Source organism: Delphinus delphis, chromosome 7, assembly GCF_949987515.2.
Source record: "Delphinus delphis chromosome 7, mDelDel1.2, whole genome shotgun sequence".
NCBI lineage: Eukaryota > Metazoa > Chordata > Mammalia > Artiodactyla > Delphinidae > Delphinus > Delphinus delphis.
Window position 1 is genome coordinate 88,677,556 of NC_082689.1, and position 26,711 is coordinate 88,704,266.

The 26,711-nt window shown below is 34.2% G+C and overlaps 1 protein-coding gene across 1 annotated transcript in view; it reads left to right on the forward strand.

Moving 5' to 3' along the window:
• Positions 1-26,711, forward strand: part of LRP1B (LDL receptor related protein 1B) — a 1,457,034-nt gene that overhangs the window by 850,917 nt on the left and 579,406 nt on the right. The window contains exons 28-31 of the mRNA XM_069540814.1: positions 9,157-9,288; positions 11,494-11,721; positions 22,542-22,716; positions 23,530-23,624. Of these exons, the coding sequence (XP_069396915.1) occupies positions 9,157-9,288; positions 11,494-11,721; positions 22,542-22,716; positions 23,530-23,624 (630 nt within the window). The remainder of the gene's footprint in view (positions 1-9,156; positions 9,289-11,493; positions 11,722-22,541; positions 22,717-23,529; positions 23,625-26,711) is intronic.

Consider the following 26,711-nt stretch of genomic DNA (forward strand, 5'->3'; position numbering starts at 1 on the left):
TATTTATTTGTGTTAACTACAGAGTCTAGCTAAGCCCTTTATAAGAACAATATTAATAATTATAATAATATCACCTAACACTAATTTTCATTGTAATTCCATGAAGATGATTATTAGCAATCCAGTTTTACAGATAACCTAAGGCAGGGCTTCCCTGGTGGCGCAGTGGTTGAGAGTCCGCCTGCCGATGCAGGGGACACGGGTTCGTGCCCCGGTCTGGGAAGATCCCACATGCCGCGGAGCGGCTAGGCCCGTGAGCCATGGCCGCTGAGCCTGCGCGTCCGGAGCCTGTGCTCTGCAACGGGAGAGGCCACAACAGTGGAAAAAAAAAAAAAAAAAGAACCTAAGGCAGAGAAATTCTTCAAGGTCTAATAGCCACAGGATGATTGCCCAGTTATCTGACCTCAGGGAGCGTGACCCCAGAGCTCTGGCCTAACCCACTGTGCTCTACTGGCAGAAGACTGAGTTCTTGTTTATTGAGATTCTCCTTGGAATTGTTATATCAAATCTCCAGATGGCGGTAGAGAGTCAAGTGTTACTGACAACATTCACATGGGACAAACTAATTCTTAGCTTCTTGGAGTTTGTAGTCTAGAAGGAAAACTAAATTAACAACTAGGATCAATTAATTATTATTGTAATGGACGTATTTTGAAAATAAGAGTATAGTAAATATATTTTAAAAAGTAGCATCTTGTGGTCCTAAAAGGTCCTTGGGCTTAACTTAATTCAATTCCTTCCTCTGTCACTCACTAGCCTTGTTACCTGAGGCAAATTAATTAACTTCTGGGTTCTTATTTCCTCATTTGCAGGTTAGAGCAGCTAGAAGTAAGGAGGGAATAAATGGGAAACAAGATTGGGTTGGAATCAAACCATGGTGGGACTTAAAAAGTCCCCTTACAAAGAAATTTCTATTTTTATCCTTTAGGATAAGTGGTTCCAGGGATGTCAAACTTAAACGTGCATCACAATTACTGGAGGGATCATTAACTCACATATTTATGGCCTCTACCCAAGATATTCTGATTCAGTTGGTCTGGGGTATGACTTGAGGTTTTGCATCTTTAACAAATCCCATGGAATGCTGATGCTGCCTTAAGAACCACTGCGCTAAAGGAAGGAGAAATACATTAAAAGTATTTGGTCAATAGAGTGAAAAGAGCAGATGTGCATGCTGAAACTTGACTTCATCTGTACAAGGGGCGGACTGGAGAGAGACAGAACTACAGTAGGAGACTGAAAGGATGCTACTTCAGTAGATGAGGAGATAGCTGATACCAGGACAGAGAGAATGGTAGAGTTGAGATATACTTAGAGGCAAAGTCAGTAAAACATAGTGATAGAGATTTGTGGAGTAGGGGAGTTTGGGGAGAAAAGGAAAATTTGGGATGTCTTTATTTTTCTGGTTTCTGTAATTGGTTTCACCATCAAAAAGTGACATAGAGACCACAAAAAGGAGAGGTCAGCAAAATTTTTCTGTAGAAGGCCAGATGGTAAGTGTTTGAGGCCCTATGGGCCATATGGTTTTTGTTGAACTACTCAGCTTGGCTGAGGTAGTGTAACAGCAGTCATATGAAAAATGAACGAGCGTCACTGTGTTTCAATAACATTTTATTTATGGACAATGAAATGTAAATTTCATATAATTTTCATGTGTTATGAAATGTTATTCTTTATTTTTTTCCTACAATTTAAAAAAGTAACTCATGGACCAGTATTAGCCTGCAGGCCAAAGTTTACTGACAACTGATTTAAAGGATAAACTGAAAACTTACACTTTGGATATATGGAATTTTAGGTACCTCTGGGACATAGTTGAGTATTCAGGGTTATAAAGGCAAGAAGAGTTTGGGCTGGAGTCAGAGCTTTTGTAGTCATTCAGTTGTAGGTTGAAGACAAGAAAACAAATGAGATTTCCTAAGAATATTACAGAAAATGAGAAAAGGACAAGGACAGAACCCTGGAGAAAACTAACATTCAAGAGAAAGACAAGAAGGATGCTGAGAAGAGGGTGGCCAAGGGATTCCAGAACCAAAAGAGAGCACAGTCAAAAAAAGTAAGAGAAGAGTTTCAAGATGACAGTGGCCAAAAATGTTAACTCTTGCAGAGAAGTCAAGAAAGATAAAGACATATAGCACAGTATTCATTAGCTTTGGCGACCTGGAGGAGGGTCAGCTGCAATTTTATTTAGAACAATTTCAGTGGAGTTGTTTGCATATGTCCTAGTGATCCTAAGTATGTCTGAGGCTAGATATTAGTATAAATGTCCAAGTCTTTTTACTAAAAAATATAACTTATTAAACAATAGTACTATATTCTTAAGTAACAAAATGTAAATACAAAGAAAGACAACCTTCATAGCAATCAGCTTAGGAGACATAGTCTCCATTTATGTCTGTTAATATATGCTTTATGTATATAGACGCTCCTATGTTTGGTGCATAGATATGTACAAGTGTTATATCCTCTTGCTGTATTGATCTCTTTGTCATATGTAATGTCCTTTTCCTTTTGTTACAGTCTTTGTTTTAATGTCTGTTTCATCTGATATGAATATCGCTACCAAGCTTTCTTTTTGTTTCCATATGCTTGGAATATCTTTTTCAATACCTTCACTTTCAGTCTGCATGTGTATTTAGATCTGAAGTTTGTCTCTTTTTTATTGTTTTCCCTGCTGTTTTTTAGTATCTCTTTCTTTCATATAATTATATACTATCAGTAGGAGATTTTTTTATTATTATAATATTTAAAATGGACCTTAGCTTAAAATACTAATATTTCTAAGAATGGTAAGGTGGTGTGAAACAGTTAAAATGCTTCCACCTTTATTTGTTGATATCAGCAGCTTTGAAGGGGTGAGATTTCTGACTGAGGCAAAGTGAAAGGCAGGTGATAGCAAAGCAAAGAGGAATTTTTGAGATTTGAGTAAATTTGTTAGGCTTCTATGAGGTCTTAGAACATTGTTCAGTACTGAGAACCTAGTAGTAGAGAGAGACAAAATTAGCAATGAAGAGGAGAAATAAGAGTTGAAACATGCCAAAGACATGTTGCTACCTCATTCCAGCTATTAATATGAAAAATCACCATGGAACTCACTTTCTACTCTTATACCTCCTTCCTATAACAGGTAGTCTTTTGCTTCCTCTACAAGTTATATAGACTAGCACCTAATTTAATTTCTCTACCAGTTATATATAGACTACCTACCAGTTATATAGACTAGCACCTAATTTAATTTCTCAGTAAATCTTTCTGTATCATCTTTAAACCATATTTTGAATTAGTGTGTTTTGTTGGTTTACCTGAAAAACTTAATTACCACTTTTAGCATTATTTCTTTGGCAAAATAGAATACAAATATCAAACAACTAAACTGTAAATGAACTTATATGCAGGCAGTTAAGCTTAGCTGCGTTATAAATTGCTCTTTTTAAAATATGGTACCATACAGTGTACCTTGGAGCAGTGGAAAAGATTAGTAACAAAGAAATCATAAAATTCTTTCTTCCTTGGTACTGGTTGTTTGATTTACTTGCCTCAGTTGTACAAATGTACGTGCTTATGCACTCTTCATTCAGATACATTAAGATGCAGAATCCGTAGTTCTAATCCAGGATCAGAACTTCTCAACCTCTGTACTTTTCATATTTGGGGACAGATAATTCTTAGTTGTGAGGGGCTTTCTTTTGCATTGTAGGAAGTTTATTAGCATCCTTAGCCTCTATCCACTAAGATGCCAGTAGTACCCCCAGTTATGTCATTCAAAAATGTCTCTAGATATTCCCAAATATCCCCTGCGGGGCAAAATCCCCCCTCACCCCCACTGCCATTGGTTGAGAACCACTGTTTTAGATAAAAATTTTTGTGACTATTAAATCATTGTATTAAATCTTTGATTTGCTCACACAAAGCTTAATAAAATCTAGTTAATCAGTGGGAAAAAATCATTGTAAAGATAGAAACTTTTCTGACACAGATGTTTCTTCTTTTAAATTATACAGCAAGTGAAATAAACAGCAAGTCAGAAAGACATATCACCTCTTCAGAAAATCTGAAAGTTCATTGATATTTTAAGATACACTTCACCAATAAATATAACATGATATTACATGTTTGACTTCACTCTGTTACTGAAAAGTGTGCAGAAATAAATGAAAATAGTATATGTGGCTTTTAAAAAATTTTTCTCTGAAATACAGGTATCTATGGAAGATCATATAAGATTTTTAGATTTTTTTTCTACTTCATAAAAATATAATACAGTATAAAATTAATCTGTAAAATATAATTTGATGAAAGTAACTCCTGCATACCCAGTATTGCTGGAAACTGGTGAAACTAAAGCAATGTCTTGTACTTGCACACATTTTGTTATATGTGTGTGTTTTAAATAAGGAATTCACTCTAGTTCTTCAACGTCAAATATTAAAATTACAATTTCAAGATATTTGTCAAAGGGAAAATAGGATTAGGGATTAGTGTTTAATTGTAGGATCCTTCTGAAACTTCACTTCAACATATTCTTTTCTAAAAGGAAAATTATAGATACATTGTTTTCTTATGTTAGTAATTGTTTTTGTACCAATAAAGTTCATTAACAGGATGAATATTAGTTACTATCAAAAATGACTACACAATATTCCTCTTATCTAACACATTGGATCCTGACATTTTTCTGCTTTGAGCTTAGTTTTATGAGGTAAATAAATATTGTACATATTTTATATTGCATCAACATATATATTTTATTTGATCTTACTGGATAAAATAATTGGGTTTAAAGTGTTTATTTTTTGCTGATGAAAAGTGGACTGCAATTAAACATAGTATGCATGAAATATGAAATTATCTTTAATGATATTGTTTTCTTCTCAGAGCATACATCAGTCTTGTATGATTGCATAATTAACATTTGGTTCTCCAGTAAAGTATTGTAGTTTTGCATTATTTAGTCTCTTCACCTACAGGTATGAAGTGCTTTAGAAGTTTAATTTACTTTTGAAATTTTAGATTGTTGCCTTTTTAGAACATGTACACACATACATTGATGAGTATGCATATGAATCCAAATATCTTTAAGTCTAACACAATAATAGATACCATAGAAATTTTAGGAAAAAACGATATGTATGTTGATAAGTCATAGTTCCTGCCAGCATAGAATTTGACAAACTAAGGCTCAGAATTTGACAAACTAAGGCCCTCAGGCTAACTTCAGCCTTCTGCCAGTTTTGCAAATAAAATTTTATTTAAACGTAGCTATACCTGTTGATTCACATATCGTTTCATGGCTGCTTTTTGCTGCAATAGCAAAATTGAATAATTACTAGGAAGAGCATAAGGGCTGCAAAGGTGAAAATATTTACTATCTGGCCTTTTACAGAAAAAAAAACTTGCCTACCCCTGATTTACCTAGAGAGACCACAGTATACTGATATAAAATACATGAATATATGTCACAGACAATTAGAAAATAAGACAGTAAACAATAAATGCCTACTGCCTTGTATAGTAATAATTAAAACTAATATTTATTGATGGAATAAATCAGCATTAGGTGGCTTAATTAGAAATGAAGAAAGTGTTTTGTGAAAGAAAAATGACTTGAGCTGATTCATGAAGGAAGGATAATGAAATTCTACAGAAAGAAAACTACCTTATGTGAAAGTAGAAAAGGACAAGCTATAGATATTCAGAGAACAATAAGGAGTTCTTTTTAGCATGTGCATAATGTGTATGTAGAAGGAAAGTGATAGATGAGGCTAGAAGATAAGATGGTATCTTAGAAAGAGAGATTGTTATATTTTTGGCAGTACCATAGAATACCAGTTACATGGTTGTAGTGGTTACTCAAAAGTGATGAACTAAAACTTTATGTTGGAAGAGGAGAGAGAAAAATGGAAAGAAAGGAGCATGTAATAGAAGAAGTCTGATAATACTTGGCAACTTATTAAATATGGTAGTGAAAGAGAAGTTAAAAATCCGAGAAGTAAAAAATGCTTTGAAGTTAAAATTTTGTGAGTTTAGAAGACATGACATCTTTAATAATAAGAAACAGTGGATCAGGATTTAAAAAAAAATAAGCTGAAAGGAAAAAGAGCAGCAAGTAAGCCAGTGTGGCTAGTGCTAAGTAATCTTGTGGGAAGTGGTAGCAGATAAGATTTGAGACTGTGAGGTAGCTAGTGAGAAGCTATCCAAGATTTTTAAGCAAGGCAGCTATATGATCAAGTCTTTTTTAGAAAAAGAACTGTAGGCAATGGGAAGAGACTGAAAATCAAGAGATTTTTTAGGAAGTTAGAGCAGCAATCCAAGCAAGAGATGGAGAGAACCTAAATTGAGCCAGTCACCATAGAATTAGAGAGAATGGTGTATGGGTTTAGAGTACGGATTCTTAAATTCTTTGGTGCAAGAACTATGTCTTGTCTACTATGATATCCAGCTTTTTAAAACTAAGCAGAACACTGAGGTGCTTCCTAAATATGTATTCAGTGCATAGATATGAGGGGTGTTACATGTATCTGAGGTTCTTTTTTTGGTCACCTTGAGTTTTGATAATATGAACAATCAGTAAACCCGGTCTGCACACCTATATATGAATTTCATCTGTTAAGATTGCTTATAGCATTCCATCGACTGCTCAGCTTTTCCCATCTCCTAGATACAATAAATGGGATAGCCTTGGTTTGGTAGGAGTTTACAACCTCTGTATTGATATTGGACTTTGCAATAGTATTTCTCATAAAATAGTTAATTACTTTATATCAGGTGTTGGCAAACCTTTTCTGTAAAGAGCCAGAAAATAAATATTTTAAGGTTTTGTAGGCCAAGTGGTCTATGCTGAAACTGTTCAACTCTGCTATTGTAGTGTGAAGGCAGCCTAGATAATATGTAAACTAATGAGCATGGCTATATTCCAATAAAATTTTATTTACAAAAATAGGCAGTGAACCAGATATGGCTCCAGGATCCACATTTGCTAATCCCTGCTTTATATTAAAATGTGAGTATGTGAACCAAATTCCTTAATTTGGTAATTAGAATAGGTATCTGTTTAAATGCATGATTAGAAAGAAGCTTCAAAAAGATTTAACACCACTCTTTCAAAGTGAGAAGAGATAAAAAGTGAAAGAAGTTTTTGTGGATTTTTTCCATGCTGTGAAGCATAAAATATTGTGAATATTACCTTACAGTGTTATCATTAATACAGATATTGGGCTACAAAGTCAATATATTTTTTACTTTAGTATGAATATAGAAATTTAATATGTCATCATTGATTTTTAAAAGTTTTTAATCACAATTACAGGATGTTGAGAAGAGCTAGTATGATTCTGGGCTAAAGATAATGATGTTCAAAGCGAAATCCAAGTACCTATTATTGAGCTGTCATGGATTAGGCTTTTAATTCTTTGAAAGGAATAGCATTTTCTATGTCAATGTTTTTAAACAAATTTCTCCTCTTCCTTCTTCCTTTTCCTCCCTTTACTCCTCTTAATTTTTCTGTTTTTCTCCTTCTTCCAACAGTGCCTCTTCATTTCACCACCTTTTCTGTAACATTTTTCCTCCTTAAAAACCTTCCCATCTAACCTCTTGCTTCTCTAACCTGCAATTCTTTAGAGACTGCAATTATGATAGATGAAGTTAAACGGGAAGAAAGTAGAATATGTGGCATTTATACCACGTGACAGAGGGACATGCACTCCTACAGAATCTCTCAACTTTAGCTTCCAGTATTTTCTAATAATTTAACTGATTTGCTTTGGAAAATGTTTCTGAGTCTTTCATTTCCATTTATTTATTTTTTAATTTTTATTTTATTTTATTTTATTTTGCGGTACGCGGGCCTCTCACTGTTGTGGCCTCTCCCGTTGTGGAGCACAGGCTCCAGACGCGCAGGCGCAGCGGCCATGGCTCACGGGCCCAGCCGCTCCGCGGCCTGTGGGATCTTCCCGGACCGGGGCACGAACCCGTGTCCCCTGCATCGGCAGGCGGACTCTCAACCACTGCGCTACCAGGGAAGCCCATCATTTCCTTTTATTTACTTTTTAAATCAGATACACAGACATGAATTGTTTTTGTTATCTTGTGGGGAGGGTGTGAAGACTGGCAAAAGCCACGTTGAGTATTTATTAAATTCAGTTAATTTTTCTACAATTTTTATTATAATCTATTGATTTTTATTATTTGTGCTTTATAAGTCTACAAGACTAATATTATTACACTGAGCAATAGATCCATTTGTTAGGAAGATTTTAGTTGAAAACTAAAATATTGCTGGTGGGATCAGAAGGTATAACTCTTTCATGCCTTCAACTGACAAACATAGTTCTAAAGAATTTATTCTACTAGATAGTCTCTATAAAAATGAGATTTGAAAGAACAATTTGATCAATTGACATTAAAATCTTATCCAAAAGGCATGATGACAAAATAAGAAACACAAAAGAATGAGAGAATGACATTGAACTGCAAAATTTAATATTCCATTCTAAATTTGAATATATCATGTTATTTATACAATGGAATATAGTAAGTATGAGTATGTGGAGCAAACTTTAGCCATGGAATAAGTTAATACAGAAAAAAAAAAAAAAGAAGTAGATGTCATTATAATGAAGGAAGACAAACATGTTTTTCACATAGGCCTCTGATTTGCAAAAGAAGAAATGGCCTGAAGGGTTATACAGTATATGTAACAGCAGTTTCCTATGGAAACTGTTCAGAATGTCGTGCTAAGGCAAGAAGGGAATCTATATGCTATGGTAGGAAAATAACGACATCCACTGGAACTCCCAACACTGGCATGATAGTCTACCTGAGTTTATTTTATACTAAATGTGATAATTATTCCTGATTATTTCTCAGACTAAATCCTTAAAAAAATTTTTTTGCTTCTAAAGCAATAGAATGCATACCATTCCTCTTAGAGGAAATTGAGGGAGTTATCTTAGTTGTTATCTTCAAGGAGGAAAAATGTTTTTATTCATGAAATTGTTGTGCATGATTGTCTCTTATTGTCATATTAATCACTCGAGTAATGGGTGCTATGTAGGGAACTTCACTTTGAATCATTACGTGAATAACCCTTGTCAAACTCAGAGGTTCCCTAATCTAGTCTTCCTTCTTCACTCTTAATATTTCACTGTGTAATTACAGCTCCCAATCCGTGTGCAGCTAATGATGGCAGAGGCCCCTGCTCTCATATGTGTCTGATCAATCATAATAGGAGTGCTGCTTGTGCTTGCCCACACTTGATGAAGCTTTCCTCAAACAAGAAGACCTGCTATGGTAAATTTCTTACAGTTCTTATCTAAACTCCAAATTGAATTCTCTCAAATTGTATTAGCATTCAGATTTTCCTCAAAGTAAAGTGGAAGAGGTTTTTAATGTCCTTAAAAATATTAGATGTGGTGCTATTTTCAGACTTTGTTGATTCATCTACTTTTGGGGAGACTGACGAATTCTTTAAATATGTGATATGCTGCACTTTGCTGTTTATTACCTTATTCACTTTTTTTCTTGCTACTTTCTTATTTGGTGTGTTAGCAGAATTTATCTCTACAAAACAGGGAGATTTGTAAGTGAAAGTGCATTATCAGAAAATGATGATGTAGGTAACCTGCATAATAAAGAGGTACTTAACAGCTTTAATCTCCTCCTGCTCTTCTACAGTTACTTTAGCATCATTTTATAGGGTATTATCAAGTTGAAGGGAGAAAATATGAAGTAAAATATGTAACTTGGAAAGGTTTGTAAAAAAATACTTAAACAGCATATTTAAACTAAAAAATGAAAATAAAATTTGTGAATGAAAACCAGACTGTGGGTTCTTCAGAACCATTTTTTTTTTTTTTAGATTCCATATATATGTGTTAGCCTACGGTATTTGTTTTTCTCTTTCTGACTTACTTCACTCTAGATGTATATGTATAGCTGATTCACTTTGTTTTAAAGCAGAAACTAACACACCATTGTAAAGCAATTATACTCCAATAAAGATGTAAAAAAAAAAAAAAGGACACTTAATAAAAGTTGGTGGTTGATAATAAGATATGTTGGGAACTGTGCTTTAACTCTACACAATTTAGAGGTGAATTCAAAAAAAGTGAAGGTACCTTGAACTCTACATAAGGTTTTTGATATAAAATAATGTCATGTGTAATTACAGACAGAGATCTAATTTACATACCTCATACATATATTCTACATTCTTGAATATACCAAGTTTGCTCTGGACTTTGGGCTAGCTGTTCCCTCTTTTAAAAACACTCCTCTCTTAGATTTTCTAATTGTAGGCTCCTTTTTGCTATTCGTCACCTTTGTGGAGGGCTTCCCTGATGACCTAATTTACAGTAGCTCTCCTACTGATATTTTCTTGTTTCTGGTATTCTTGTTTTTGATATTTCTTGTTTCTGTTCTATTATTTATTGTTTGTCCCTCTTAGAATGTAAACTACTACATGAGAAGGCCCTCATTTATCTCATTTACTTCTGTTTTCCGAGGACCTGTAATTTTGATTGGCATATAGGAAACATTCAGTTAATATTTGTTGATGTTAAATAAATGGTTGCTCTCTTATTAAGTCAAATGTATTTTTGATGTTGCTACCATGCCTTGGAAATTAGAACTTCTCAAATAACTTCTCAAAAAATAATCAGACTGTGGGTTTTTTTTAGTTTTGTTTTGTTAGTAATTTTTGTTTATTTGCAAGGCACTTACTTTTAAGGGCAAAAAAGAGTGTATTCATCAAATCTTAACTCAGGAATTTAGGCACATGTGGCTTTACTTAATTTTATACAATAATACCATATCTCAAATATCAACAATAACCCCAAAGAGAAAAACAAGAAAATAGAACATCTGTGACTCCTATTTCTATTAAACCTACTAATATTTCACAAACTCATTGCAAGAAAGGTCCCTATTTAAGTAGAAATGATAGAATGCCTCACAATATTAATTACTACAGATTCACAAAAATTTACAGTACAGCATGCTTTAACATTATATGAACCCTAATTTTGATAGGGAAAATATAAACATGATTTTTAAAAGCAATGTTTAATCTCATTTTATTCAAAGATAGTATAGAAAAAATGTTCTTAGATTCCTTCAAAAAGCACTTAATGCACTGCAATATTGTTATAGTTATAAACAAAGAACAAATATGGCTGTTTGACATTTTTAGAGTTCATGTCCTTTAACAAGTTTGTTTGAAATTCTAAGATCAGATCAATTACTGATAATTTCTTGGCATTTCTAACTAAAGAAAAATGACTTAAGGATTCTAACTTGCTTTACATTTGTTATTATTAAGTACTTTCATTTAAAAATAGATAAATCATTTCTGCCTTCATGTTTCTATCAAATCTTGGTCATGATTTTCTGGTGTTAAAAACCTATTAAATCATCAACAAATAATATTTAGAATTTCTAGACAGCTTCAAACTTGGCAAGCTTATAAAGAAAAACACATTTCTATTTCTTTTCTAGAAATGAAAAAATTTCTTCTTTATGCAAGACGTTCTGAAATCAGAGGAGTGGATATTGATAATCCATATTTTAACTTTATCACGGCCTTTACAGTCCCTGATATTGATGATGTTACTGTGATAGACTTTGATGCATCTGAAGAACGTTTATACTGGACAGACATTAAGACACAAACCATTAAGCGGGCTTTTATTAATGGAACTGGATTAGAAACTGTTATTTCTAGAGGTAAAAGATTTTCACTTTACATCTTAAAAAATGTTTATTATTCAGTTTGTAATAATTGCATCTCTTTTGTATTCTTTTTCTATTATCCAATTCTATGTTGTTAATTGAGAGTTGGAATTGATTATTCACAGATTTAATAATATGCTATATCCTAACAATTGTAGAATGCTATAATTATGTTGCACATAGTAGTCTGATAACTAGAAATTTAGTTTCACAAGAAGAAAAAATTTCAGAACAGATAATTTGCAGATTTCTAAATGAACAGATTTGAAGACTCCTTTTTGCTGATGCGGGAAAAGTTGTATTTGCCTAGAGAAAATATAGGATATTGGTAAAGACTTGTTTCCCCCTCTGGTTCAAGCTTGTTATCAACTTTCTTTTGCATGTATTTTTACAGAACTAGACTAAACAAATAAGAGAGAAAACCTGTTCCTATCCACCTCCTGACCCAGCAGGTTGAATCACAGGTTTTCAGTAATGCTATTGATTAACATTAACCAAAAAAAAACACGTTTCCCAAAGTAGAAAATATAGCCAAAATGAAACATACATATAAATGCAATGGCTGAATTCTAAATATTTAGCATTGAATTATCTTCATTTTTGCTTAAATTTTGGTATAATGTGATTTCTGGGTCAGTTATCGTTTTAGTGAGTGAATCTTAGTTGAGCACCTGCTGTTTGCCGTGACTGCAAAATCAAAGAAGACACAGTTTTTCTTCAGTTTCATGCCCCCTAGGCATGACAGAGTGATTTGAAGGATGATGGAGGAAGGCATGATCAGTGATCCATATAGATATATCAAACTCCTCTGCCTTGAAGCATACTGACGATTTAAAATCAGACCTTATTTGAGCAATGATCAACTTCTTAATGAAAGCAATAAGAAGTGCAGGTTTTAAATTTACAGTGTTTTTCAAGAGTTTCCACTGGCTTGAGTACCATTAGTAGATCTGAAAGTATTTGAGCACTCAGGTGCTCTTGTATGTATGCTAGCTCTTTACCCATCTCAGGCTAGTACTGTTAATGCAACTTGAATAAATTGGTTATAAGCTTGTTTAAATATTGAATTACAAACTTTCCCTAAGAGAAGAGCCTTTCTAAAAAAGCTAATGCAAAGATTTCCTTTTTGTGCAGGATTTTTTTTACAGGAGCAAGGGAAAAAATAATTATTGTTAGACTAGATTTGAAAAGACTACCTGATTAATGATCATGAAAAATCTTGAGAGAACAGTTAAAGCACATAAGGTACTCCCAAGACTGACAGTCAGTTTGGTGGTCCTCTCACAAGAAGTTCATAAAAATCTAATAGAAAATTGTTCACATACTTTATCGTGAATGTGAAATACTTTCCAAAGGCTCTATGAATTGTATAAAGTAAAAGATGGTCTATCTCAAAAAAAATTGGGGAAAGATTTTCTGTCTCTAATTGTAAATTGATAACTAGTAGTAATTTGGTGAGTTTATCTTTGAGAAAAATCACAGACTTATCTCCATTTAGCAGACTCTGTTTACAATTATTAACCAAAAATTGAGCAATAATATTTTCTCACTAATAATAGATGTACTCATTAGGATCAATAATTATTAATTCAGGCATTTTGAAAAGTATTAGAATATGTTCTATATGATAAGAAATTGAAGAAGGGTCAGTATAGACTGAATAGTATGAAGTACAGAACAAGAGGGTGTTATATGAGCTGATGGAGCTAAAAAAGCAGGAACCAAATCATGCCAGCCTTTATAGGATAACTCGTTGATTTTTATGTTAATACTAAAAATAATGGAAACTTAGGAAATGTTTTAAGGAGAGTACAACTACATGATTATCTTTGCTTTGGAAAAGATCACTCTAGGTATTATGTGTAGGGACTTCCCTGGTGGTCTAGTGGTTAAGACTTTGCCTTCCAATGCAGGGGCTGCATGTTCGATCCCTGGTCAGGGAGCTTAGATCCCACATGCCTAGCGGCCACAAAAACAAAACATAAAAAATATATAGATATTATGTTTAGTGGAAAATTGAAAAGGTCTGGGTTGGGGGGTAGGAGGAGCAGTAGACTCTGGGAAACAAGGCTGCTATAGTGGTTTTAGTAAGAGATGATGGAAGCCTGGACAAGGGTGGAAACAACAGAGATAGTGAAATGTGGAAAAATCATTGAGGTATCAATGAGTAAATATATGAAATAACTGAATATGAAAGTTGAGGAATAGACATTTTCAAGGACAACTCAGTTTCTGGCTGCCCCACAAGTTAAATGACGTTGCTTTTCCCTTTCTTCCAAAGTGAAACCTTGTTAGGGACTGATATGTCCTTCCATTAAAAGAGAAACTTGAGAGGCTTCCCTGGTGGCACAGTGGTTGAGAGTCCGCCTGCCAATGCAGGGGACACGGGTTCGTGCCTCGGTTCGGGAAGATCCCACATGCGCTGAGCGGCTAGGCCCGTGAGCCATGGCCGCTGAGCCTGCGCGTCCAGAGCCTGTGCTCCGCAACGGGAGAGGCACACCGCAAAAAAAAAAAAAAAAGAGAGAAACTTGAGATGAACTTTTGACAGTTCAGTTTCTGAATGCATCAAAGTATCTTAAATCCTGCCAGTAATTGTACTTTATTTTATGCTTTCATCTTTTAGATTCCTTGTAAATGACTCTTTGGCCTTTCTCTTACTTCTTTTACTGTTGGCCTCTGTATTTTCTCACTTCATTGTCTTCCATCTACTGGAATTTTTCTTGAGACACTCTTCATATTTTCCTCAGCCCAAGTCTAAGGTGAAACCACCAAAAAAAAAAAAAAAGAATCGGGCCCCAAATCAGTGAGATCTAGATTTTGGAAACAGTCCTTGAATTAAAGTAGAAAGTTTAGACAGGGAACATCTGTTGTTTTGCCTGTTACTGAATAGAATTTTCAACTTTCATTTTCACCCAGGAAGCCTTTTGGTGGAAGAATGTCAACATCTGTGATTTAAAAAAGAGGAGAGTAAAGAAAAGAAAGAAAGAAAGGCGAAAATGATACCTATAAATGCCATTCCATTGAGAACTGTGTATCTATAGCAATGGGTGCTAAATGAGCAATACTTCCCACATATATTCTTTATCTTTTAGTTAGAAAGATAGAAATGCTATTTTAGTTTACTCCATGGGCTTTTTTTTTTTTTTTCTCACACCATATTATGGATTTTGTATCTGGGATGTTGAATGGGTGGGGAGATAGCAATTATTTCACTAAGACAATCTATAGCCTCAAAGAGCTTTATATCTGGTGAGAGTGAATTGTAAACATCTAACTAAAGTATAAGACTCAATGAAATAAGGAGGTTAATAAGGTGTAAGCCACTTCTTACAAAATTAGCACAAGGAGTACTGAGTTCTTACATGGGATTACTAAATTTCCCACTTAGGAGGAGGTGGTGAAATGAGGGTTCTGGAGGAAACTGTAGCAAGATCAATCTGGTTAAGCTATCAGTAGGCACAAAGATCTGGACATACATACATACAGAGGAGCAAGCAGTGAGGGGCAGATAGATCTTGTAAAAGAGTAAACTAGAAGGTTCATATCATGGCAGATCACAGAGGGTCTTATACCAGAGGAGCTGTTTTTGTTTTGTTTTAGTTTTCTTCCCTCAAGACAGTGGAAAGCTGCTGAAGACTTTTACAGATGGGTATAGGTCATTCAAACTCTTTTGAAGATAAATCACATTATCAACCTGATAGTTAGATAAGTGAGAAATTATAGACAAGGATACAACTAGAAAGTTACAGGGATGTTCCAAATCTGAAACAAAATTTAGATATAAGAAGGTGACAGACACCAAGAGTAGATGTAGAAGTAATTGAACCTGATGAATGAAAGAGAGGTGAAGTTGACCAAATTATTGGAAAGATATTGGAGACATTGATCCAGATGAAAATAAAAGAAGGAAGCTTGCTTCAGAATTTTTTCCCAAATCAGCATCGAGTTGTTTCTATAAGATAGGAATAATTATAGGTTTAGGACATTAAGAATATAAAGATTAGTCAAAAAGTTATAATTCTGCCCCATGTTCTCTCAAAAAAAAAAAAAAAGATTGGGAATGCATACATATTTGTTAAAAGTGACAAAACCAAGGCCATGGTAAATGCTCAATTGTTCAGAGTTGGAGAGGCATAAAATTAGTGAGGGTGAGCATAGAAGGCTCCTAAAGTATTTATAATGTTCTTAAGCTGGATCATGGATTTATGGATGTTTTATTAATTTGCATACCATGTGTTATATATAGTAACATATATAACACATACATGTATATATATTTGTATGATCAGTTTTTCATAAGTGCAACAAATAGAATATTAATATTTACAAAGTTCCCTTGAGAAAGCTTTTTACAAGCATTACCAATTTGATTTTTTAAACTTTGCTTCTAAGAACAGTAAAATAATTGTCCAGAAACCTACTGCAAATGAGTTTTGATTGGGTGAAACCATAACTGCCCTCAGAAAGTTATAAGAATTGGGATCCCTTCCTCCTTTGAAGGCATGCCTGATTTGGGGTAGAAGTCTTTGCGTTCACACCCAAGAAGCTGGTGTCAGCAGGTCCACTTCATAGGAAAAAAAAAAGATGTCTCACAAGCAGAGAATTGACAGCCAGTCCTTTTTCATTTAGATTTCTCTACATTTTAACCGATTTGTATGCTTACCTCCATCCCTCTTTCATTTAAGGCCTTCTTTCTGTAATCTTTTTTCTTCTCTCTGAATTACATCCTTTAATGTTCCTTTAGTTTAGTGAGAATCTGTTAGTGATAATCTGATATAATATCTGAAAATATATTTATTTATTCTTCTTTTTTTAAAGATTTTTTTTAATTGTAGTAAAATACCCATAACATAAAGTTTATCATGTTGACCTTTCTATTTTTTTTTTTTAATTTTATTTTTGGCCGCACCATGCAACATGTGGGATCTTAGTTCCCTGACCAGGGATCGAACCTGCACCCCCTGCAAGGGAAGTCCCTTGACCCTTCTTAATTGTACAGTTCAGTAGTGTTAAGAATATTCACAGTGTGTGACCATCTCCAGAACTCTTTCTGTCTTGCAAAATGAAATTATGCCCATTAAGCAACAACTCCCCATGCCCCTTCTCTCATCTCCTGGAAATCACCATTCTATTTCTGTGTCTATGAATTTAACTTTTCTAGGTACCTCATATAAGAGGTATCATATAGTATTTGTCTTTTTGTGAATGGCTCATTTCACTCAGCATGATATCTTCACGGTTCATCCATATTGTAGCCTGTCAGTATTTCCTTTCTTTTTAAGGCTGAATAATATTCCATTGTATGTATGTATCACAATTTGTTTATACATTCATCAGTCAATGGACATTTGGGTTGTTTCACTTTTGGCTATTATGAATAATGCTGCAGTGGACATAGGTATATGAATATCTCTTTGAGACCTTTAAATTCTTTTAGTCATATACCCAGAGGTGGAATGGCTGGATCATATGGTAATTCTATTTTTAATTTTTTGAGGAACTGCCATACTGTATCCCACAAGGCTGCACCATTTTAAATTCTCACCAACAACCTGCAAGTGTTCCAATTTTTCCATATTCTTGCCAATATTTTTATTTTGTTTCTGTTTTTCTTTTGTTTTTTGTTTGTTTGTTCATTTTCTACAGTAGCCATCCTAATGGGTATGAAGTGGTATATACTTGTGGTCATGATTTGCATTTCCTAATGATTAGTGTTGTTGAATATCCTTTTGTGTTCTTGTTGGCCATTTCTATATCTGTTTTGGAGACATGGCTATTGAGTTTTTGCCCATCTTTTTGTTGATGTTTAAGTGTAGTTTGAAAGACAATGATGGTTGAGTACAAATTCCAAGTTTAGAGTTACTTTCTCTCAACCCTTTCCAGATATTATTTCGCTATCTTTTCACATCTCTTATTGCTGCTGAGAATCTCTGTCTAATTGTCATTCTTTTTTGCAGGATGTGTCTTTTCTCTCTAGATGCTTTGAAGATCTTCTTTTTCCTCCTGATAATATTTTTATTTAGCAACCTAAAGTGTGTTGTACTTCCTTTTGGGTCATGTCTTTCATCAGCACAGGAGGAAAAACCCTCAATGGTCACCAATCTGACCATTTTTTCTAGCCTAGTCTCTCTATTCCTTCCTTTGTAAACTCTGACTAGGTATGGTAGGTTATTCATTCTAACCTCCAACTCACCTAATCTTTTTGTTTCTCTGTGCTTTCTCTGGCTAACTTCCTTCAATTTGTCTTGCAGTTCACTAGCTGTCTTGCAGTATCTATTGTCTAACCTGCTGGTTAATCCATCTAATGAATTATTTTTTTTAATATTTGCAAGTTATTTTTGCTTCTCATTTATATATATTCCAAGAAGATTTTTTAAAATATTGTACCTTGCTTATTATTTTGAAGCATATATTTTTCTTTAAAACATTCCATGCATTTTTCTTTATCTTACACATAATAATTTTAAAACATGTAGGCTTTGGAGACTTAAACCTATTGTTTATTTTTCTCTTTATTCTTGGTCTTATGTCTCATTTCTTTTAATTTTTTGTTTTAATTTTTTGTTCTGATCAATTATGAGGAGATAGTCTATGGAAATTGTGAGGGCCTGGGTTAAAAATTTTTTTTCTTCCATAGAGGATTTGAATTTGCTTTTGTTGGAGGGAAAAGGAGTGACGATAAGCCAGGAATCACTTTAGTTTGATTTCTCCTCTACCCAACCAATGAATACCTTGTTTATATACTATTAATCTCTTACCTAAGTGTAGACCTATGCTTAGAATTTTTTTTTCATACCCAGGAAAGAGACAGAAAAAAATGTTTTATATTTATTTTAAAAATTATTCTCCTTTTTAAGTAGGCAGATTTTTTATTTCCCACTCACCCAAGGATGTAGATCCTTCTGATATCCTGGGATTGCTCTTGTTTAGCTCTGCTACTTTTTGTGAGTTTAAGGACTGAATCCTCTTGCACTGAGCAACTAATAATCCTGGAATCTGTACATTATCATTACAAGTTTTGGTTCCAGTGGCAACACCAAATCTGTATTCCCACTTCCCTTCCTTTATGATTTTAGCTAACATACAAGTGTGTGTTAGCACTTAGAGATATTCCTGTCTGTCTTGTGATCTCAACAATGCATTTAAAAGTTACAATTTAATATACATCAGGGAATTTTGTGGCAATGGAGGGCTTTTATGAATATCTAATCTGCCTTTCTTCAAGAAGTGAGAGTCCCTGGAAATAGTAAATTGAACTTTCTGAGAAACTTGTTCAGAGGTCTTGGCCTGACTTACTTGAAAACAAGAGTTGAGTCAATTCATTATTTTAGTATTTTTATTAAAAAAAGAAAAATATCATTAAACATATTGCAGTTTTTATTCTTCCCCCCCACCCCTTTACTGTGAATTTACCAGGACACTCGAAAACAATGAGACTTGGGCATTAGTGGTGGTCAGAAAAGACATAAAATTTATCTTAGGCATAAAGCTGATAATTAGAAGCTCCAAACTAATAGACAGGAAAAGGGTGAGGATAGAAAATGAGAATTGAGATTGCCTCAGTATATGTTTAGATATGTACTCCTGAAAATACACTTGAGGATCTTACATCTGATAGTTTTAGCTCAGCTCACATATCCTTAAAATTATGGATTGTGCATATCATGAATTCATTCATCAATTCATTAAAAATATTTACTTTGAAGGCAATGTTGTATACGTTTGGGGTGGGGAGCTATAAAGATAAATTAGCAAGGAGCCCACCTTCAAGAAGTATATGTGAAAGTACTAGTATGTTAACAAATAATTATCACATTAGGTAGAAAGGGATTGACCAGATATAGTCCTGTTGAGTTAGGTAGATAAAGAAAATCTTTATGGCTGGACTATATAGGAGAATTGATTAGGTTTTTGTGGTTGAAGGATGATGTTGCCTATCAGCTGGCCTATTCTGCATGAGATTTAGAAAAGTGAAGATGTGATTGGATGTGAGGTCCAGGTAATTCTATATAGATTGGAAAGTTTAGGACAAGGCTGGGAATCTGAGAACACATCAATATGACTGAAGTGTAATAAGATAATTGGCTAAAAATAGTGAGAAATAAGGTTGGAAAGGTAATTATATTCAGATTATACAGAAAGCCAGGCTAAGGAATTTAGATATCACTTTCTGAGTGGTTGGAAGCAATAGAATACCTTGGGGCAACCAAAGGTCATGATCCAGAGCTCTCTAGTCAGAAAAATAACCTGGCAGCAACTAAATCAACTGCTTGAAAGAAGAAAAAGACTGTATGCTCTGCAATAGTAAAGATAGAAATAGATTTGAGAGAGCATGAACTACAGAATTCACAAGGACTAAAAGGTATTCATAGCTTACATTTGGCTATGATTTCCAGTTTCAGAATGCAATGTCTTCTCTAGGCTGTATGATTAAGAGTCAATCAGAAATAAGTAAAAGGATTTTGAGCAGAAGAGACAGCGGAAAAAAACCAAACAAACTCTGGATAACATGTATTTTAGAGGAAATAAAAACTTATTTTATTTTTGCCAGTACCAAGCAATTCAGGGTAAAAAAGCAGAAAGTATTAAGTCCTTGGTTTGGCAAAGTATCCCTCAACCCTGAATTAAGCTGCATGAACACACATACTCTAATATTCACAACAATCCTATGAATTATCTATAATTATCCTCATTTTGCTGATAAAAAAAAGGCCAAAATTTAAGCGATTTAAGGACAAAAAATAGGCACCCAACCTAGAACAGGAAGCCAAATCTTCTCATTACTGTTTCTCAGCAACCAATTAAGTCCAGAGAGTGAAGGAGGAAGAATAAATATTCTGGGTGAGGCAAATAAATATCTGACTTGGCAGGTTTAGCTTTACAGAGGTGTTGTATTACTTTTTCTTCCCTTGAGAAAAGAGGGAACTGGATGAGAATAACTAAAAATAAAAGTAAATTTCAAGTGTTGGGTTGAGAAATGAAGTTCACATACAAAATTTGCCAACTTACCAGAAATTAATGATGAAAGGTAACTTGCAGAATGAGAAGTTGTTGCTTACAGGAGAAATTGAAACATGGGGAATCCCTTTTAAGGGCACTGTGATTAAAAGTTATTTAGAAATAATAAAAAGAATATTGAGCAGGCTCTGTTAAGACTCAAGGATGTAAACTTGGGGTAGAGCCTACCATGCCAGCACGGCACTTCACAGCTGACCCAGAATTGCCAGGCCTCCCTTATTTTACTCCTTTAAATTTTGAACTAGTGAGACTTCCCTGGTGGTGCAGTGGTTGGGAGTCTGCCTGCCAATGCAGGGGACATGGGTTCAAGCCCTGGTCCAGGAGGATCCCACATGCTGCGGAGCAACTAGGCCCATGTGCCACAACTGCTGAGCATGGGCTCTGGAGCCCGTGAGCCACAACTACTGAACCTGAGTGTCACAACTACTGAAGCCCGCACGCCTAGTGCCCGTGCTGTGCAATAAGAGAGGCCACAGCAATGAAAGGCCTGCGCACCACAGTGAAGATTGTCTCCCCTGTAGCTGCAAGTAGGGAAAGCCTGCGCACAGCAACGAAGACCCAACGCAGCCAAGCATAAATAAATAAATAAATAAATAAATGTATTTTTTTTAAAAAAAATTGAACTAGTTAGCAGACCTTACAAATCCAGAGTTTTCGCTTTCTGGAAATCTAGCTTGGTGGCATCTTTTGAAAATGATAAAAAGGGAAGATGTAGCAATTAGAAGAGCTAAGTAGCAGCTGCTCTGGGTTTCTAGCAGCATTTGGATTGGAACTGCTGCTCTGGAGTAGTGACTACAGCACTTGGGAGCTAGTTATAACTTGCAGAATCTTAGGACCCTCCCCAGACCTACTGAATCAGAATCTTCCTTTTAAGAGTCTCCAGGTGTCTTATAAATTTGAGTAGCAGGGGTCTGGAGAACCCTAAGAGGTACAGCATGATAGAAAACGTTAAAACTTTATGAAATAAAGGCGAAACCAAGTAAAAGTAGTCAAATGCCACAGATTGGGAACTAAATTGGCCTGCTTTACCTGTTAATATGTTAAAAAGATTTCCTAGTATCCATTGTTTTGAACATTTTAATTTGTTTCTTTAATTTAAATGTGCAATTATATTTTAGCCTAAATTCCATCATTTTTAAAAAAGATGCCTGATTGAATCATCAAGTAATAGCAGCCCAAATATTCATATTGGATGTAATGAATCAAAACATAATTAGATTTCAGTAATTTCTGTAGAATCCACATTGGAGGAATGTTAAAAGGGCTTTAGTTTCTTTGTTCATATCTCTGTCAATTTCTGTTAATTATCCATTTTAAAAATGTTCAACTCTGGTAATACTTTTTGGAAAGTTGAATTGTTTTATTTCATTTCAGTAACAAATTGGCATTTAAAACATAAAATGGCCCATTTGTTGATGGCCCACAGTACTTTCTCCTAACTAGAAAGATGTACCATCAACTAGAGAAGCTATTACTCTAATTTGAATTTTGGTCACCTTGGCTCATAGGACTGCTGCCTGTGTTTGCTCCTAAGTGTTTACTAGTGAATCATTGACTGTTAATGTAATTTCAATGCTAATTGTTACTTCAGGTTTTCAAATGGCTCAGCAGTAAGACATTAATGATTATTCATGCCTTAAGAAGGGCTGATAAGGGAATGAGATTACAGTCTTGTACAATATTAGCTAACTAATAGTGTAAATTAAATTTTCCCTGAGACAGAAAATAACTGACTTAGAAAGCCAAAAGAATGAAAAACTTCATTCATTTTTAATTTTCTCTTTCCTGTTGTACAGATATTCAGAGTATCAGAGGGTTAGCTGTGGACTGGATCTCACGTAATTTATACTGGATTAGCTCAGAATTTGATGAAACGCAAATTAACGTGGCAAGACTAGATGGCTCCTTGAAAACCTCAATTATCCACGGAATCGATAAGCCACAGTGTCTAGCAGCTCACCCAGTCAGGGGGTAAAGTATGATTATTTTTTTAATTTTTCAAAAATTTTACACACTTTTGCTCTGATTTTATGTAAAACTTTGTTGAATTCAAGACACACACACACATACATACATACATATATATAAGCTATACAGTCAAAAAAGCAAATGTGAACATGGAAGTTGTACGAGATCCCTGGTTAGAGATTTCTGTTTTCTGCATGAAATCAGATTTTTATATATTATTGTAAAATTTTATCAATTTATGTTTCTAAAGAGTGACAGTTCAGAATTTTAAAAAAAAGATGCCAGGAGAAGTTGTTAATTTCATTTCAAATACCAGTTGTTAATAACATATTTACTGTGTGTTAGTATTATGGTCACTGCTAAGTAGATCAGATTCTCCCATCTTCTGGCTAGTCATCATGTACCCATGTAGAGAACTTGGGTAGGGCTAAAAGAAATTCTTTCTCCTGAGTGCTTTCAACTGGAATGATTGAAATGACTTTGTTCCCTTCTCTGGTGCCTGATTTCTCCAAGCCAAGAGGATTCAATCTTGATGAATGACTTTAAATGGCAATAATTTACTGTAGTCATAGTTAAATATTCAGTTGTGAATGTAGGTGCGGGAAAGTAAGTGAGATAATTGTCCTTCAGTGACAGGAAAAAGCAAGTGGTACTTTCTTCCCAGGCAAGTGGCTCAACAATCTGGGGCCTTCCTGAAAAAACATTATCCTGAGCCAAGAATTTACTTTAATATTAACTTTGTTCTTCAATGTATGCTTCTAGTCAACAAGTAGGTCTATATCTAATATTTTTAAACCATATCTCTTTTGAATTAAGGAAACTCTACTGGACGGATGGAAACACAATTAATATGGCAAATATGGATGGCAGTAATAGCAAGATTCTCTTTCAGAATCAAAAGGAACCGGTTGGTAAGTTCTGGTTTTTTTTTTTATAGTTAATCACTGTAGTTTTTAATATGACAGATCTGTGCTTATACAATGGATCTTTGACCTAGAGCCTGAAAGAAAATATTATAGATTAGTAATATAAATTAAATCAGAAATTTATCAATCTTATGGAATCCATTTGGTCCATGTAGGGTAGGGAAGAAACATTCTTTTTCTGGAAAAGAAGTTAAGTTTTTTTGATAAGAGAATTTTTACAATATCTTAAGTATGGAAGTTGCTTAAAACTTAATGTAATTAATAGATATAATATCTTATTCTCACTGGTGAATATCTGATACACCATTTGCTATGGTAGCAATATGATGTACTGAAGCCTCCTCTGATCATCATCATTGTGGCATTATTAATAGTTGCAATGATTTGAGTTTAAGTATTTAATATTTAGTTTTCAGCAATTTTCACTTACTCTGCAGGGTGTTTATTTAGTTTGCCATTCTACCTTTGTTAACCACTGTAACTCATCAGGTAAAATTTCATGGTGCTGAAAGAGAGCTTTGACTCATTCCCATAAGTGATCTTTGAAAATCAAAGTACAAAGATTCTTTTAGAAGATAAAGTTACACTATACTGTTCTTTTCAAATAGATATCTATACATTGTACTATTCTTTTCAAACTGTAATCACTCTTTCCTCATATTCTCTTCTGTTTCTTTGAGAGGCAAGAATTACCATATTGCCTTAATTTATCATCTCAACGTACGTCTTTTTAAAAATCCAATATTGAACCTGAATTTTGATATTATATTAAATGTGCAATGATGGAATATACAAAAGAAAGTCATAATTTTGCTTTGAATTGAATACTGTGTATTTTTAAATCTTGGGGTAAAATCCCTACACCATGAAGCTTTTCAGCAATTTTTTCTTAGTTTTAGAACTGTGGAAGTATACTTTCTTGAAGTATCTCATTTTTAATAGTGATGATTCAATAAAGCGATAATATCAACAAGATTTGCCATAAATAATTCTTTTTATGTGGTCCGTAGAATAAACCTTGTGATGTAAAATGATACTATTAACAACTCTTTTCTCTGGATTGTGTTCTAAGATTTGATACACAATTGAAATTCAAGGTAGTGTTAGACATTAAAGGCAAATTGAAATGCTAATACTTCTGTGTAGAAGATGATAGAACAGAAGAAACAAGGGACTCTACAGGATTAGGACCCATACAAAGGATTTAATTTGGACTAAAGCAATTCAGTTGGTTCTTATCTGGAGTTGTTCAGAATATTTAATACGGAAAAGTGAGTATGACTGAAATAGTATGAGCAAATAAAGTCCTTACATTGTAATGTGGTAGCTATAGGTTACACCAAAATGTTCATTTATACGCTCGTTTTTATAAGGGGAAAAACCTTATCTTCTTTCATACTAAATTTCCATTTTCCTACTCAAAATAAATTAAAGAACAGGTATATATGAAGCTTATATAAAGAAAGTTTGTAAGAAAAAGAATTAGTGTTACTATTTACACTTTGTAGTTGGCCCCTCAGGTGTTATACACCAAGTGATATTTTTAACTGTGTATGGATGATTGAACATCCAGTAACAAATATTAAATGCCTACTTCATGTCAGTTATTGTTATATTTGAAAATTACTTTAAAATAAATTCAGAATTATACTGTTAAATTTTAATTTGTGCAAGATAGACTGTTTTCCCAGAAATAACCCAGAACCTTATTACAAACCATATCTTAAGTCAGCATTAATGAGTATGGCTTGTGAGTCAGACATTCATTTATTCAATAAACAGATTTTTATTCAGTATCAGATTTTGTATTCGGCCTGTTGATAAAAATTTGACATTGTCCTTTTGCTTTAGGGTCACACGAACCTAAATCATTTTAGATCCCATTAAGTGAATTTATCTCAGCGACCTTGAGCAAATTACTGTTAGCTCGGTGGTACTTGCTTTCCTTATCTGTAAGATCAAGGCAAAATGCCTATTTTGTAAAGTTCTCATGAGGATTAAATGAGGAAAACTTATGAAAAGAACATCTGGCCTTTAATAATAGAACCTATCAGGAGTAGTAGTAGAAATTATATTGGGTCCAATAGACTGAAATTTGAATGATTTGATTGTCTGCAGTATTGAGTACGTATAAATGAATTCAGTTAAGAATAAACATAGAACAGAATCCATAGAAATCTAGCAGAGGAACATATGTAACTAAGTGGGCCTCTGAGATGAGCAAATTTTTATGCACATCTATATTGTCTTAATGCTGATGCTAAGAGGCAAACAAGTTTGAAGTACCGGGTTCTGCTCTCAGATCTTCCCAGCATAGCCCCTTAGGACCAATAGACAACTGGGCCCCCATCTTGTTCTAGAAGTTCTTGATGTGATTTACAAATAAGTATTGCTTACAAGTTCCTTCCAGTAACTTTCTACTTCAGGTTACTAGTCATGTCAACCGGGTGCTAAGACTGATGGTGTCTGTGATGCTGAATGACAGACTGTGCTGTCCATGTGTAAATGTGTTCCTCTTGCTGTTTCTCCTATATTCCCTGTCTAACCCTGTGGCCATTTGGCTCTATAGGAGAAGAAAATTTTTTCCTCTATCTTTCTAGGTTCTTTTGGCTGAGGTAGTGCAGGCATACCTCAGAGACATTGCAGATTTATTTCCAGACCACCGAAATAAAGCAAATATCACAATAAAGCGAGTCACATGAGATTTTTGGTTTCCCAGTACATATAAAAGTTATGCTTACACCATACTGTGGTCTTTTAAGTGTGTGATAACATTATGTCTTAAAAAAATGTACATACCTTAATTAAAAAATACTTTATTGATAAAAAATGCCATCCATCATCTGAGCCTTCAATGAGTCATCGTGGTAATGGCAAAGACCACTGATCACAGATCACCATAATAAATATAATAATAAAAAATTATGAAATATTGTGAGAATTACCAAACCGTGGCACAGAGACATGCAGTAGGCAAATGCTGTTGGAAAAATGGCGCTCGATGCAGGGTAGACTCAAACCTTCAATTTGCAAAAAACACAGTATCCACAGGGTGCAATAAAGTGAAGAGCA